The following is a 16,626-nucleotide window of genomic DNA, read 5'->3' as shown; positions in this document are numbered from 1 at the left end:
TAGTATTAGGGATTAGTAGCAGGTTACAGGATTGTGTACTCCTCCTCCTCCTCCCTTCCCCCTGCCCTTTCCTCCTTCATCCTCCTAGTTCAGGAGAACTCCAAAAACTAGGTTTGGAGAGTCACCAATGTTGTGTTAAGATCAGTCAGAAATAACATGGAACCCTCTATTGAAAGGGTGTGGAGTGGAATGATCACATGAGAGGAAAAAGCCTGAGGAGGAGGGGACGGAGCGCCCACAGTCCTGTGTCCCAAACCCATCCCTCAGCCATAGTCAAGGCCAACACTACATTACATCTGACCATAAAACTCTTATTCAGCTATGCACTGATTACTGAGATTTCACTAAGCACTGCATTTACTTTCTCAAATCAATTTTCACAGCCATAGGGGATAGTGACTTGCTTTTTCTAAATATAAAAGCTAAATATAAAATATAAAAGCTAGGACACCAACGGTTGTATCTAATGTTGGTCTAACTTAAGTCCCATTCATTTCAATAAGTCTACTCTAAGTAGGACTATTGGATACAACACCAAGTTGTACACATAGTACCAAATTCTGTGTCTTTTCTATGTTTATGTGAAATCACACAATACACACAGCTTTGGCTATTACCCCCTGTTAGCTGTTGTTTGTTTCTACCCTTTGTAAGCCCTGCAGTCACTTTGGCCTCTTTCCCATTGAGATCCCTTCTCTCTTCCTCCATTGTCACCACCCCTTACTGGCTATGAATGATTTTGCAATTGTTGGGCCCTCAGGATGATGACTCTCACTTGGACTTCATCATGACTGCAGCCAATCTGCGAGCGGAGAACTATGGCATCCCTCCTGCTGGTAAACTCCAGGTAAGGAAAAGAGATGGGGCATGTAGGGTAATTTCTCCCATTGCCAGCCAGCTCTAGGAAATAAAATGGAGCAGGGGGCCTATATTGGCATACACTCTTCCTTTCCAACAGGTTCCAGGAGATACGTGTCTGTAGCAATGGTATTCCCTCACAGGTTGACTCGAGGAGGAGGGAAAGGGATGGGAGCTTATGCAGGTGTCCCCAACCTTTTTGGGCCAGTTAGCACATTTGGAATTTTGATAGAGTGTCATGGGCACTCTCACAAAATGGCTGCCATGATGGGTATGGCCAGTTACAAAACACCCATTTCCCAGAAGGCAAACTGGTGAAGCTGAAAGAGGAGTAATCTGTCCAAGAACCTAAGTACAAAGCAGAGGTGGAGTCTGTGCTCCAAAACACACAACTGTTTTTGTGAGTCCCCGGTTTTCTGCTCTAGCACCCATTTTGCAGAAGGCAAACTGGTGAGGCTCAGAGAAACACATGTACACAGGCAAAACACCCTTCCACACCAAAACCAACCAACCAGCTAATACACACCACACACACATGGACACGCTGAAAACAGGCAAGACACACACATGCACACGCACTCACTAAACACACACACAGAATACAGGCAAAACACATAGACCACTAGTCCCCAGAAACGCTCCCAACTACCCCAGTTTTTTCATTTTTCTGGATAGCTGCGTATGCTTCAAAATGAAGTGCTGAATTGCAGGCTCCTGCCATTTTTTTTTTCTAAGAATGAGGCATTCTTGGAAATAAAGATGTCACTAGAAGTTGGTGCTCAGTTTTCCAACACACCAGCCTCCCCCCACCACTTTTTTTTAATCAGGAGGGGCCGGGAGCCTGGCAGGCACCAAGGGAGGCATCCGCAGATCTGTTGGGGACACAAGGCTTATAGTATCACCCGTGTGAGAATGAAGATGGCTGAGCCTGACATCTCTTTTGCCATCTCCTCCAGCAACTCTTTTCCCCACTGTTCCTGGCCAGATGTGGCTGTCACGGCACCCCCTTCCTATAGTCTTCCAGTAGTCTTTCCCATTGCCTCCATGGTGACTGCCCGGATTCATTTCAACAGGCCAAGAGGATCGTGGGCAAGATGGTGCCTGCCATCGCCACGACGACAGCGGCTGTAGCCGGCCTGGTGTGCCTGGAACTTTACAAGCTGGTGTGGGGACACAGGCATCTCAGCTGCTATTGCTGCAGCAACCTGTGGCTCTCGAAGCCCTTGCTCGTTCGCTTCCAGCCACAGTCACCTCCAGCCGTGTACAAGGTGAGACCTGTGGTGGTCTGGCTTTGCCTGCTGTGTTCTTTGTGTATCAAAGACAGAAGGAGCTCAGAGAGGCTGCTTTCCCTTGCAGGCCAAGGGTGGGCAGGAGAGAGAGGCGTGCTGTGTGTGTTCAGATGGGCAGCTGTTCTTTACAATCAAGGTTATCTCTAATGAGGCTCCAGAACAGCTTTCCCCAACATGGTGCCCTCCAGAAGTGTTGGACCACAGCCATGCTGGCTGAGGCATGCTGGGAGCTGTAGTTAGGGATGTACGAAACACTTATCTGGCACCGTTCCGGGGCATCCGCGGTCGGGGGGGAGGCGCTCCGTCCCTCCCCCCGGAATCCTCCCCGGCTCCGCTCCGCAGCAACTCTGCAGAGCCGCTGGCCAGGGCCAGCCGCAGCTGGAATTCCGGCTGCTGCAGGGCTGCTGCAGCTGCAAATGGCGGCCGCTATGCCATTTGCATGGCTGCCAAGCCATGATAGGCTACGTAAATACTTAGTTTATTTTATATAAAAAATTACGGCAAAGAGCAGGGGCGCAAATGGCGCAGCGGCCGCCATTTGCGCCCCTGCTCTTTGCCGTGATAGGCTACGTAAGTATTTACGTAGCCTATCATGAAGAAAGGCAGCCACACAAATGGTGGCCACTATGACGGCAGCCATTTGTGGCCACAGCAGCCCGGCAGCAGCCAGGAGACCAACCGGAGCTGGAGCCGCCTTCTGGAGCCGCCGCATCTGCCGCCAGGTACGCTCCGTCCCGGGGGGATTCCATGGGGTGGCGGGGGGGAGGCCATTCCGCCATGGATCCCAGGGGGCCGGATTCTTAAGAATCCGGCCTCACTGGAGTCCGTGGCGGAATTCTCCGACATCTCTAGCTGTAGTCCAACACATCTGGAGGGCACCAGGTTGGGGAAGGCTCCAACAAAAGGTGGAGCAATGGATTGCTGCAGTGCAGGGAGTAAGAGTCATCCAGGAGTGGAGATCTCCCTCAGGATGAGTGATGCATCCAGTACCCCATGTTGAATTAGGGGTTCTGTACATATTGTTTCTGTGTGGGCATGGCTGTCGGGCCATCTCAGTGTAAAGCGAACTCTACTTTTTACTCCCTGTCACCCAGTTCTTCAAAAAAAAAGAAGACACCAAGCCATCAGCTATGGCTTGCTCTTGTCCCATGCTTCAGCGTGCGCCTAAGAGCAGCTTTGGACCTTACAGCACCTGCGGCCACCTGGACGTGCAAATGCCTCACACCTCTGGTTCTTGCACTGCTGCTATCATGTCTGAAAGCAAACCAGCACAGGCACATTTTCACATCCAGCCCGCACATCTTTCTTGCACCAAATTCCCCTTCAGACATTACAGTTCTTGCAGCACAAAAACGGGGAGCACGAAGCACCGGAGCATTGGGGAGGTGGGGGTGCGGTCCACTCCCACAGTGGCCAGCCACAACTTTGCTCCTGGACGAGGACCATGCAGTCAGGAGGTCCAGCCACATTAGCTGGGCACCAGCCACCGCACTAGGTTGCGTTGTCAGTAGTTGGTGTCAGAATGGCTGCCTGAGCACTTTTAGCACAGGGATGTGAGCGACTTCCAGGCTGTGGAGGGAACCTTCCCATCCCATCCCCTCCTGTCTGGGTGCTGGCCGGGTACTGAGCTGCTTGCCAAGACCCGGTGGGTGTATGTGTGTGTTGTGGGGGGAGGGAAGGTGGCTGCTCCTGCTCAGCTGCTGACCCTGCCTCTCCTGAGCCCCTTCTGGCAGACAGACGGGGAAGGAGATCTAGTTTCAGGAGCTGGTGCCTGGAGTGTGTATCAGGCTAGCAGCAGCGTAGAAAGAGAGGCACGGACAAGGCTGCCTGTGAGCTGTCAGACACAGGAAATGGTCTTTAACCTGCAGCTGACATGCACAGCTGGTGCCAAGCTGCACACCGAGGTGGAGCTCTGGCTCTTTCTGCCCCAGCCCAACCACACCACTTTTCTTTGCCCTCCATCCCTAAGGCCAATACCAGACCTCTCCACACACATCTAAGTCTGTCTTTCTTTCTCACATTTATATCCTGCTTTTGCTCCAAGGAACCTAAGGCAGCATATATGATCCACCTCATCTCCATTTTATTCACACAACGACCCTCTGAGGTAGGTTAAGCTGAAAGTCAGTGACTCACCCAAAGTCACCCAATGAACTTCATAGCTGAGTGGGGACTAGAACCCATGTCTCCTCAGTCCCAGTCCAAGACTCTGACTGTTACACCACACTGGCTTTCAAAAATAGATTTAGAATATTAGGATATCATCGTCATCATCATCATTATGGAATAAATACTCGCTGGATGCTCTGAACGGCTTTGACTGGAGTGTTCCTCAGAGGTGAACATCCAGCAGGCTAAGATGAATCCAGGCTTAAGCAGAACCTTGGCTAAAAGGCCAAATGAGGCAATCCAAGGCTGTGAATGCTTTTTCTCTTGTGCCTTGTAGGCACACAGTAGATACCTGGTGGGCATCTTGAGAGTGGCATCAGAACATTAGAAAGAGTCCCCCTACCCCCGTTATAGCACCTTCAGCTGTCAGATAAACGTTTGCTTGGGAATCATAACAGCAGGAGTGGCCATTTGACTGTCAGAGGAACTGCACTAGGGTGACTTGCCAAGGAAACCGTGAGTGGGCCTGTGTGTTGACAGTTGTGGAGAGCATCATCCCATTGATCTAGTGCAATTCGCTGTATGTGTCCCACAATTCTACCACTTCTCTAGGGAGTCATTTATGAAAGAAGTTGTTTGTTTATCACATTTACATCATATTCTTCCTTGAGTCAGCTCAGAGTAGCATTAATGGTATTCCCAGGCAGTCTCTCACCCACCTACGAGCTAGGCCTACACTGGCTTATCTTGGAGATGGAATTGCACTGAGCATATTCAGACCGTTTCCTAAGGCCTTCCTTCCTTCTTGTTATGCAGGCTGCCTTGCCCATAGTGCTGCTAACTGTTCTGCAGCCTGGCTTCAACCTAGCAACCCCTTCTTAAGGCACTGTGCCATTCTTTTATCTGAGATGACTGTGGGAGGGACCTGTATTTTTAGTACTGAATGATGCATGTATGTATATGCGTGCACGCATGCGCGCACACACACACACGCAGGGATTTTGAGGTTGCCTCTTCGTCCCAACTCCAATGTATCATCCCCAAGACGTTGCATTAGTCCTAGATTGTTGGGGCCCGGACCAGTCTTGGCTTCCTTGCAAAAACTCCCTTTTCTGGAGAGAAACCAGAGCTGGAATGGTGGGGGAAAGCAGGGGGAGCAAGAAGCTAAATTAAGAGCGTCTGTTTGAATAGAAGCCTTTTTGTCTTGAGTTTATGGAGTGCGAGGCTGGGGCTTCCTGCTACACAGGAAGCACAGATTGGAACCAGATTGGTGGGAGCAGGGGGGGGGAGGCAGGAAGAGGGGGAGGGCAGCTCTTCCATCTCCAGTGATTTCCAGGGCTTTGGCTCTTGGCGCCTCTGTTCCTCCTCCCTCCCAGTTCAGATCATGCTGCATTGCCCGAGGGCTTGCTTAGCACATACACTCCACCTCCTATTGCCAAATGTTGTGTATTTTTAAAGGCTATCTCAGATTTCTGAACAGCATGCCTCTGTAGAAGGTCCCTATAACCAGAACATCAAAGCTCCCATGATGAAGAGGGGCTGGAGATGTCTGATTTTTTGTGAAATTTAGAATCTGGCCACCCATCTCTGTAGAGTGAGCTCTCCTAACCACGAAGGGGAAGAGGCAGGATACCAAGTGAGCTGAGACCTGTGGTGCTGTTTAGGAGTGGGCAGAACGTAGATCTGGATCCACTAAATGTAGATCTCTGGCTGATCTGCAGTAGATCCAGTTGTTTAAAAACAGCAAGAAGAAAAAGGCTGCCCCCTCCAGATTACTTCTAGTCCTGAAAACAGATTCTTGGAGGGAACATGCGATCGGATGTGCTGTGTTCCTGAATGTTAAGTGTGTTCCTGAATGTTAAGTGTGTCTACTGCTGCCGCTGCAGTCACTGTCATGCACTTGGCTCCTGATGTTGGATCTCAGGGTTCTGTTTTGAAGAAGGACCATAGCTCCGTGGTTGAGCATATGCTTGGCATGTAGAAGGTTTGATCCTTGGCATCTTTTCCTTGCAAGAGGAAAAAAGGCAGGGTGTAACTGCAATAAATAAATAAAAATAATAAGTAAATAAATATCCAGGTAGGGTAGGAAAAGCTCCAGCCTGAACCTCTGGAGAGCCGGTGCCAGACTCCGTGATACTAGGATAGATGGACCAATGGTCCGAACAGTATAAGGCAGCTTCCTATGTTCCTATTTAAAAAGCACAAAAAGTAGATCCTACAAGCCTGCAGTCTGCCCACCCCTTCTGTAGATAGTGCTGCAGTAATCAAGCAAACGAACTACACCGGGCAATAAGTCCTAAGTTTTGCATTTCATGCTCAGGACCGCTTGGACCAAGCCCAGCCTGCTTCCCGTTTCAGCAGTAAACCCATTCTTGAAGCCGCAAATGTGAAATTACCGGGGGGGGGGGGGCTGAGAGGGGTTCGTGGAGTGAACAGAAAGCTGCTTCAGGGTAGGGAAGGGCAGGAAGTAGCATCAGGAGATGGGAAAGGGGGCTGATTTGCAAATGGGAATGAAGAGCTGTGTTGGGTCCAGGAACTTGTGGAGTTGATTAAGTAGCATATGGGAGTCATTAGTTAGTAAGGGCTGGAGATTGGGAAAGGGAGGTCTTACCCTGGCGCCAAAGGATTCCCCACCCCCACCCCAAATAGATTCATTGGACCTTTGCTCCTCAGTGCTGGAGCAGATTTTGGGGTGGGGGTGGGCTGGGGATCGAGATTTCAGGGGACTGTGAAGGGCAGTCATGAGTGAAGGAAAAAACAGGCAGAGAGGCAATGGGATGGCATTGCAAGAGAGTTTGTGCAAGCTGTGGGCATTGCTTAGAGCAGAACCCTAGTAATCTTTCCCACTCCTTGCATTCATTGTGGCCCACCCCTATTCTCCCTCAGTGTGTAGCCCTGTGCCTTGCAGGGATGATCTTGGTGCAGTAGGCACAAAACCCCGGAATGCCTTCCTTTGCTATGGACGCAGCCTGATCAGTTTCTACCTTCCCCCACTGCCCTTGTTAGCCCTTTGGCAGTGGAACTGCATGGGCAGAGAGGTGGGCAGGATTAAGGAGTGGTGAAGGGGAAGGGCTGAGCAAGAGGTGCAAATGTGTCCCTCCAAGTGTGAAAGGCCAAGCCGGCCATATGGCACTTGGGAAAGATGGGATCTCTCTTCCTTCTGCCCCAACAAATGCGATGGGCCATATGGCCCCAAATGGTCAAGAGAGAAAAAACATTGGCTCCCAGCTCCAACCTCCCCCCCCCCCGTGCCCGCGTGCACGCGCGTGCGCGCGCGCGCGCACACACACACACACACACACACACACGAGTGTAGTTGAGAGCAGGCTATATGGTTGGAACTGCTCATGTTTCAAATATAAGCATATCCTAAGAGCTAGGTGCTCGCCTGTTTATAGTGATTTGATCTGGCTTGCATGCACATTCTTACTGAGCTGCTGGGAATCTCTCTCTGGCAGTGCCAGCGAGCTGAAGACCTGAGCTTCTGTTTCCTCCCCCTGCCTTCTATTCTGTCCCTTTTGTTATTTGCTTTCCATTCTTAAGGATACAAGCAAGCACTTCCCCTGGGCTTGCAGGAAGCATGAGTGAGTTTGGGCTCCTGCTTTCCATTGTCCTCCATCCACCCCTCCTTCCCATGGGGTCTACAGAACCTCAGCATAGGTTTGAATCAAGCTAGGAGAATGTTTGGCTCTCGGGTTGTGGGCTAGGAAACAGCATCCCAACAAAGCGAAAGGCGAGATCCCAGTTCCTGGAGAAAGGGTAGCCCTGTTGAGACTTTCTCTCTGAATGCATGGATGGGGGCATGGGATCAGGCCTGCTAGCCCCATCCTCCAGCCTCCATGTGTTCAGCAGAAGGTCTGTTGGTGCTTCCAGACCAGGGGCTCCTAGCACTACCACTCAGAAGGGGCATTGTGCAGTATTTTGTCATTTTTTCCTTAACGGATTTTTGGAGGTAAGGAAAAAAAAATGGCAGAAGAAGCAGTGGGAAAACACAGGTGGTTATGAGTGGAAGACAACTATAATCTAAGGCAGCCTTCCCCAAGCTGTTGCTCTCCAGATGTGTTGAACTACAACTCCCAGCACCCCTCAGCTAGCATGGCTGGCTGAGGGAAGCTGGGAGTTGTAGTCCAACACATCTGGAGGGCAACAGCTTGGGGAAGGCTGGTTTAAGGGTTTGTTGGACAGCAGTGAACAACCCTGTGCAATCTTCTTCCTCCCCTTCCATGTCTTTCCTACAATGACTGGAGTAGGTGAGATGAGATGAACAGAGGCCTGTGCCCTTAAAGCTGTGCTAATATGAAAAAACAAAACCCAGTAGTCTTAGTACATTTCTTGGGGGGGGGGGCAGGCAGTCACTGTCTCCATCCTGCTGAGAGACGAGTTAGGAGAACAGTGCAGCAGGATACAGTCTTGCAGGTGGTAGCATGGAGAAGTGTTCCCTTTTCTTCCATAGGTTAATAAGAGCTCTGAGCTGGGCTGTGGTGGGGCAGCCATCTCTAGCGGTTGCCTCTGTCCCCAGATTTAAGGTGGGGTTTTCGTGTCTGTTTCCATCATTCCCTGACAACCAGGCAGACTTGCTCTGGAGGCTTACAAAAATGCTGCAGTCCAGACCAGCTTCTCCCCTGCTAGCCAGTGAGTTTGCCCAGGAGGACAGTATTCCTTTGTGCTGCCTGATCCCGTGAAGTTCTTGCCGATCAGGGCACTTCCTGCTATTAGCTAGTAACTAACCCCAAAGGGTCCCTTGTTAGAGGACTGGACGCTTCTTGTCCTCCTCTCTTTTCTTGCCCAGGGCCCAAACAGGCAGGGTCAACAACGCAGGGGGCCACAAGGCTGACAACATTCTGGGCTTTGCTCTGAAGAAAAGGATGATTGTGTGCAGGCAAAAGGCACCATCTCAATGTGCCTTTGTCCACAAGAGAGCTACGGATCATGAATGGACAGAAGGGAGCCCTACAGAGTCCCCTCTGTTAGGCCTGTTGCCAATTTCTGCATTCAAAGATGTCAAGATTGGAAAAGGCCGTTGAGATCGTCCAAATTTGACTTCCCATGAAAAATGCAGGAGGACTGACTTCCTCCAGTTCGTATTATGTCATGGGATTTCTGTTGTGTTTGACTATATTAAAACATCTTTTCAGGAGGAGGACTGGTCTTCATCGGAAGCCTGCAGCTTTTGTTTATTTATTAGAAGTGTACTTTGCCCTTCCTCCAAGATGCACACAGCAGTATTTTAGCCTCCCAAGAACCCTGCAAGGGAAGTTAAGCTGAAAAGAGCATGAGCTCCATGGCTGATTTGAATCTGGCTTTCCCTCATCCAAATCCAAAATGCTTCTGGCCACCACATCACATTGGCTTTGGAGAACCCACCCACTCCCTTGGCCTTTGGTGTTGCAATGGTTAATTGCCCTTGCTTTTTGAAATGCTGGGCCTGATTAGAATTTATCTAGTTTTATCTTTTATTTTTATTGGCTGTTCTTCTGTCCCCCTTGGCTAGATTAAAGGGCCGCCCTTTGGTACCTAAAACCTTTTCCCCTGTGAAGGTACACTACAATCAGTTCACCTCTTAACCTTCATTCTGATAAGATGAACAGACTTGAGTTTCTGAGGTTCTTTGCTGGAAGATTCCTTTTTCAACAAACTCCTCTGTTTTTGAAATCTGGCCGGTAAATGAACAGTGGAGCCTGAAATGGACATGGTGTTTGTGATTGAGCAATTGTTACTTCTCTATTAAAGGTATTAAGAGACTTGTTTTACTAAAATGATCCCAGCAGGTCTAGTAATTCAACTTACCTTGTGCTAACATGCTTTGGTCATTGCTACTTCCATTCCACCAATCCTGTGCCTGTTTACTCAGAAGTAAGCCCCACAGTGTTCAATGGGACTTGTTGTTGTTGTTCAGTCGTTCAGTCGTGTCCGACTCTTCGTGACCCCATGGACCATAGCACGCCAGGCCTTCCTGTCCTGCGCTCTCTCCCGGAGCGTGCTCAAGTTCATATTCATTGCATCGGTGATGCTATCTAGCCATCTCATCCTCTGCCGTCCCCTTCTCCTTTTGCCTTCAGTCTTTCCCAGCATCAGGGTCTTTTCCAGGGAGTTTTCTCTTCGCATTAGGTGGCCAAAATATTGGAGCTTCAGCTTCATTATCTGTCCTTCCAATGAGCAGTCAGGGTTGATTTCCTTTAGGATGGACTGATTTGACCTCCTTGCAGTCCAGGGGACTCGTAAGAGTCTTCTCCAGCACCACAGTTCGAAGGCATCAATTCTTCGGCGCTCAGCCTTCCTTATAGTCCAGCTCTCACAGCCATACATTACTACTGGGAAAACCATAGCTTTGATTAGACGGACCTTTGTCGGCAAGGTGATGTCTCTGCTTCTTAATATGCTGTCTAGGTGTGCCATAGCTTTCCTCCCCAGGAGCAAGCGTCTTTTAATTTCATGGCTACAGTCACCGTCTGCGGTGATCTTGGAGTCAATGGGACTTACGCTCTAGTAAATGTGTTTGGGATCACAGCCCTGGGATAGAGGCCCACTGGGACTTCCTTCCAAGCAAGCATACAAAGGTTTAGGAACCCAGGAAGCTGCCTTATGCTGAGTCAGACCATCCATCCCCCCCCCCCCCCAGTATTGTCAACTCTGAATCTGGCCGCGATGGCTCTCCAGGGTTTCAGGTAGAAGATTTTCCAGCCCTACCTGGAGATGCCAGTGATCGAATCTGGGGCTGTCTGCATGCAAAGCAGGTGCTCTGCCACTGAGCCATGGCCCCTCAAGCAAGGATGGGGTTGCATGACAGTTTCAAATGTGCAAGTCTGAGGCTTGACCCACTCTGCTCTACGGGAAGTGGCCTTTTTGTGGCCTGTCTGGCCCCGCTCCAGGCGTCTTCCTGGGGCGTCCCTGCTGGGATGGGGCTGTGCATTTTTAAATTTTATTTTAGAATTGACCTTCTTTGTGTGTCTGCTCTGTTCTCGTACATCTGGTGAAGTGGGCTGCAGCCCACAAAAGTTTATGCCGTAATAAATGTAGTAAGGCGCCTCAAGACATTAAAGTTGTGTCTGCCGCAACAGACTAACACCGCTACCCCTCTGGAATTTGCTCTATTCTCAGTATCACCAGAAGACATGGAGCTGCTGGGACAGAATTGAGGTGCCAGGTTTGGATGCTGAAGGAGAGGAGATCACCTTGAGGGACCTCTGTGATCATATCCAGGTGAAGAGGATGGCTGAATATAAGGTCTCATGGACAGATTGTGGCAGGAACCCAGAATGCATATGCTGGGATGGCCCATTCCACCGCTGCACGCTCCCACTGTTGCAGCAGGGGACCTCCTCTGTTACGTCAGGCGAGCAAGCGGCACAAGCCCTGAGGTCCATGAGAGGCTGATGGGCACAGCACCTCGAATGTGCACATTGTACCTTCCAGTATTATCTCTGGCCTCCTCAGTGAAGAAACACAAAGGTATTCTGCATCAAGTACCCCTCCACACATACACACAGCAATCTCAGTGGGATGCCCCTGTTCTGTCTCAGTATCCCTGTTACCTTGATTGTCCCATATCAATTCAAGATGCTCCTTTCCTGGCTGGCCTAATTGTCATCTCTAATGCATTCCATATCCTTTCTCCCACCCCCGTTTAGCCTTTTCCATTTTATTTCCCTCCATGGATTGTATTGGACTGGACTCTTAATGTCACCTGCATTTTTGTCTAGCAGCTCTTTTCCCTGCTGTCCTTGATGCCTTCTATCCCAGCTGTAACTGGTCCAGTGATCTTCCGATTTAGAGATCTCATCAGCATTGTCTGTCTGATGCTGAATCCTACCTGCTTTTTACAGAGGGAGCACAGCCTGGTGCCACGGATGCTACTCTATGGGAAGACTATTCTCTATGCTGCATTCAAGGAAGAACATTTAAGAGAGCAACAGCTTTCCTCCAGGTAGGAGAATTAGAAAGAAATATCCCTGAGAGTTTGGAGGTTATCACCTCCTTAAACCCTTCCTGAAAAGTTAATGATAGGGGCAGAGCTAAGATGAGAGCCCTGTGATGGTAGCCTTTCCACACTATCAGCATTTTGCAAGCATCCTGTGTCACAAGTAGAAATGGGGGCAGGGCCATAGTCTTGATAGCTCAGCCCCTGTTACCCCTCCTAATGTCACAAACTACCTCTGGCCCCTGTGGCAATGGGATGCTCCTGGGCCTGTCTACCCAAGCCTGAATACCCTGCCAAGGCCCAAGCATGGTTTGGGAAGAGTGGGGCTTGTGAAGCCTCACAGCTGAAGTGACAGTGCAGACTTCTGACAGAGAAGGCTTCCCATTTTGAGGTTCTTCCTCAAAATCTGTACCTGTCTTCACATTCCTGTTCTCTCCTAGCCCATCTCCTGCTTCAGCCTCCTCCTCCTCCATGTATTTATGAAAATATTTATCATACTGCCTTTTGCCCCTAAAAAAAGGCCCCCAAGGTGGTTTGCAACAATTTAAAACCTTACTGGAGAGCATTCAAGTAAGCTGAGACAAAACAGCTTAAAATGAGTCCCAAACAGGCAAGCTTAAGACCTGACAAGGTGCTCAGGCTGTCAAGGATGTGTTCTATTGTGTCTCATAGGATTTGATGAGGACTGAAGAGGGCTGGTGGTGCCTGGCCGGTGGTTGAGGCCTAGTTAGGCCTAGTTAGGCACAGTCTCAGTGAGCCCTTCCATTTTTGCTCCTTGTGTCTGCAGTTAGGTTTGAATCTACATTTGCGTCTTTTTTGCCTCTGCTTGCCCAGTTCTGGGAGCTGGGGAACAGCAGACCTGGTGGCTCTGCTTGTGTCTTAGGAAGATGGCAGAAGGAAGCTCAGGAGTGAGGGGTAGGGAGAGCCATGGCTGCCCCATTTCAGGGCCCCTACAAGTAGAGCCTGGGTACTGTAGCTGCAGCAGCTGCAAAGTCTCCACGCCTTGTCCCCTTCCATGCTGGGTAAACATCCTGCTGTCAGCACCTCCTCCACTGCTTCCTGGGGCAGGCAAGCAGGCCTGGCTCGTCCCAGTCTCGAACAGACCATCCTGGGCCTCTGCCATCCACATGCATCCAGAGGCAGCTTAAGTCCCCTTACTCCACAGCCTTTCCAGACGTCTTGGCAACCTCTCCTGCTCTCTGCCCACTCGCTCCCCACCACCACCTCAAACCAGGCTGCAGGTTCAGACAGACAGTTTCACTGTAGCAGTGACTGCTGTTTCTTAGGGAGAGCGAGCGAGAGTGGGCTTAGCTTCCTTTGCTATGGGCAGCCCTAGGATAGGAGGCTGGGGAGGAGGCATGGAGTGCTAACATCCCTCCTTGGAGCAGCCGAATTAATTTTCGCCTCTTCTTCTGGCTGCACACAGAGCAAGGAGAACACCAAGCAGGGAAAGGGGGGCAGCACCAACAGCTGGCAGTTTAGGGGGACCAGTTGTTGGGAATCAATGGTGGGAGAGGGCTCTTGCCCCTATGTCTTACTTGTGGGGTTTCCCAGGGACATCTGGTTGGCCACTGTGGGAAACAAGATGTTAAACTAGCTGACCCTTTGGTCTGATCCAGCAGGGCTCTTCTGATGGGCATATTTGCCTCCTCCTTAGCATATGCCAACATGGTCTCGTGAATAGGAATCCCCAGGGAATGTCAGCCAGTCGGTCCCCGCGATGGTTGTAGCTCCTGGATTGAGAGATTTTCGAGTGTGGCTCTATGGTGGTTACATGTGGGGAAGGTAGTGTGGCCAACATCCAGCAGGGCAAGTGGTAAGGACCATCCCTGCTCCCTGGTTTCTCTGTCCTTTATCCAGCACCTCAGTCACCCTTTGCTTTCACTTTCTCAGCCTGACAGAACAGATTCACCTGGCTACAGGAGAGTCGGTGTCTGAGGAACGCCGGCTCTTGGTGTTGTCTATGGTCTGTGAAGATGAAGACGAAGAGAGTAATTTACCACCTGTTCATGTCTGGCTCCAACCAATGAATTGTGAAAAATGAGGGGTGTGTGTGTGTGTGTGTGTGTGTGAGAGAGAGAGAGAGAGAGAGAGAGAGAGAGAAATATGTAGAATGCATTATAGTAACCATAAACCAGACCCACATTGAATGTGCCAGGCCCAATTCTACTTAAAGTAGGAATTCCCTCTTTGCTTTGATGAAGAAGGTGATGCTACACAGTAGGCTGTTTTGCACAATCACCATGGGTTAAACAAACCACTGTCATTTGTTTAACCCAAGGTGATCATGCAAACCAGGTCAGTGCCAGAAAGAACTGCACAGAATCATAAGAGTTGGAAGAAATCTTAGAGGTCATCTAGTCCAATTCCCTGCACAGTGCAGGCTCTGCAATGCAGGATGCAACTATAGCCTCCCTAATGAATGGCCACCCAGCCTCTGCTTAGACACCTCCAGCAAAGCAGAGCCCATCACCTCCCAAGACAGTCTTCTCCACTGTCAAACTGCTCTGACATTTAGGAAGTTTCTCCTAATGTTTAGCCAAAATCTGCTTCCCTGCATTTTCCACCCACTGGTTCTATTCTTCATGCTCTCTGAAGCGACAGAGAACACGTCTGCTCCATCTTGTGCATGACAGCCCTTCATAGCTTTGAAGACACTTACCATGTCTCCCCTTAATCTTACCATGTCTCCCCTTAATCTTCTCTTCTCCGGGGTAAACACTCCCAGTTCTTTCAACCGTTCCTCACAAGACATGGTTTCCAGACCCTTCAGCATCCTGTTTGTAATAAACATATACATTTGTCCATAGTACTGTGTGTTGCTCTTTTATATTCTTTTAAGACTACGCAGCTGCTGTTAGCATGAATACCTTGTCTGACAATTCTGTGTTTGTGGTTTGATTTTAAAGAAAAGGTTGTTCTCGCACATAACTGCAAATCTTCCCTCAAGCAGCGCCACTGATAACATCAGATAAAGGCGAGTGAGCGACTGGTCTTGCTTTTTTCACATCTAATTTAATTGAAATTACTGGTTTACATTAAGTTCAGAGCATTATGGCAGAGTGCCCTCCGACAGATTGCATCTCCTGTTTACAGTAAACCTCTAGCAACACATTAGAGTAATGAGACGGACTTGATGTTGAAATGAAGCTTCTTTCATTTCAGCTGTGACCCTGCTTTTAGGAAGCTGCCTTTGGATCCCAGATTGGATAGGTTGTTCTTCTGCTCTTCAAGTTTATCTCTGAAGTTGTCCTGCAAATGACACAGGGGCTGCAGATTGGACATTGCAAAACACAACACAAAACATTGGCCAAGAACTTCTTTTGAAAATCAAGATCTGCTTCCCTCTCCCCTCCCCATGACATTTCCTATTCTTTTGATTGGTTTGAATGATCCAACACATAGATCCTGAAGGTGTTTATAGGCCTGTCGATACCAGTATGTTGCTGCCATATATCAGACACACTGGTTTGGATCCAGGATCTGCCTTCTGCAAGAGGAGGGGACTGTCCTGCGCCCAATTTTTGGAGATTTTCCCCATGCCACAGCTCGCCCCATTCAACAAGGTCTCCTAATTCTGTATAGCATTTTCAGGAGGCTAGAGGAGTTTGCCATGGGAAGGAGGGGGCAGGGAAGTCCACTTCCACTAGTATAGTTGATCCACTGTAAATCTGGTTCCAACCCACTGTAAATCATTCTAAGGTGTCCAAAATGCCATTTTAGAATGACACATAAATGAGTTGTCCCCCATTCTGCCTTACCTTTGTTCAACTTAACAACTTTAGGACTGCACTCCTATGTACACTTCCCTGGGAGTAGACCCATGGAGCTCAATGGGGTGTACTTCTGAGTAGATATACAAAGGATTGCGCTGTAGGTGATATAATATTTTTAGTGATGCTCTTTTACTCCCTGCTGCCGAAATGTTTATGTCGATTTAGGTTTGCTGTTTTTATTATTCTTTGATCATTATTGTGGTTTGGTCTTCTATGGTTTGTAAGCCTCCCAGAGAACAGTGCTATTGGGCTGTGGGTAAATAAGTAATGCTGCTACACAGTTTCTAGTGATAGCTGTTCTTTGGATAGTAACACTGGTCCATTGCTCAGTGTGTTGTGTTGGTACTTTTATGATGGCAAATGCAGTTGCCTAATGTTACAGGTCTTGGGTTGAATCCAGGATCAGCCTTCTGCAACAGGAAGGTCTCCACTCATGTAAGGTCCCGCTGCCCAATTTTGGGGAATCCCTCCACTTGCCCATATACCGCAGCTCATCCCATTCAGCAAGGTCTGCTGCTTCTCTGTGTAGCATTTTCAGGGGGCTGGGGGGGCTGCCGTGGGAAAGAGGGGGCAGGGAAGTCTACTTCTGCCAGCTCAGTTGATCCAGTGTAAATCTGGATTCAACCCTTAGATTTTGTGCCTCCACACAGTAGTTGTGCCCTATCAAAAATACATT

The 16,626-nt window shown here is 49.4% G+C and overlaps 1 protein-coding gene across 8 annotated transcripts in view; it reads left to right on the top strand.

Annotated features, from left to right (window-relative positions):
- The window catches only part of UBA7 (ubiquitin like modifier activating enzyme 7), a 68,452-nt gene that overhangs the window by 47,020 nt on the left and 4,806 nt on the right, over positions 1–16,626 (top strand). For 5 of the 8 annotated variants that reach the window (XM_084839515.1, XM_084839514.1, XM_084839517.1 and 2 more), the window contains 5 exons: positions 761–847; positions 1,932–2,126; positions 11,355–11,456; positions 12,080–12,180; positions 14,068–15,048. In XM_084839515.1, coding sequence (XP_084695641.1) covers positions 761–847; positions 1,932–2,126; positions 11,355–11,456; positions 12,080–12,180; positions 14,068–14,218 — 636 coding nt within the window. In that variant the 3' untranslated portion in view covers positions 14,219–15,048. Of the gene's footprint in view, positions 1–760; positions 848–1,931; positions 2,127–11,354; positions 11,457–12,079; positions 12,181–14,067; positions 15,049–16,626 lie in introns of those variants that run through there. The other 3 variants (XM_084839518.1, XM_084839516.1, XM_084839512.1) reach the window with 2 other exon arrangements.

Source organism: Heloderma suspectum, chromosome 2 (genome assembly GCF_057233095.1).
Source record: "Heloderma suspectum isolate Gila_16-S chromosome 2, 16-S_ref, whole genome shotgun sequence".
Taxonomy (NCBI): domain Eukaryota; kingdom Metazoa; phylum Chordata; class Lepidosauria; order Squamata; family Helodermatidae; genus Heloderma; species Heloderma suspectum.
Note: the sequence above shows the minus strand (reverse complement) of the source record. Positions and strands in the feature narration are given on the sequence as shown.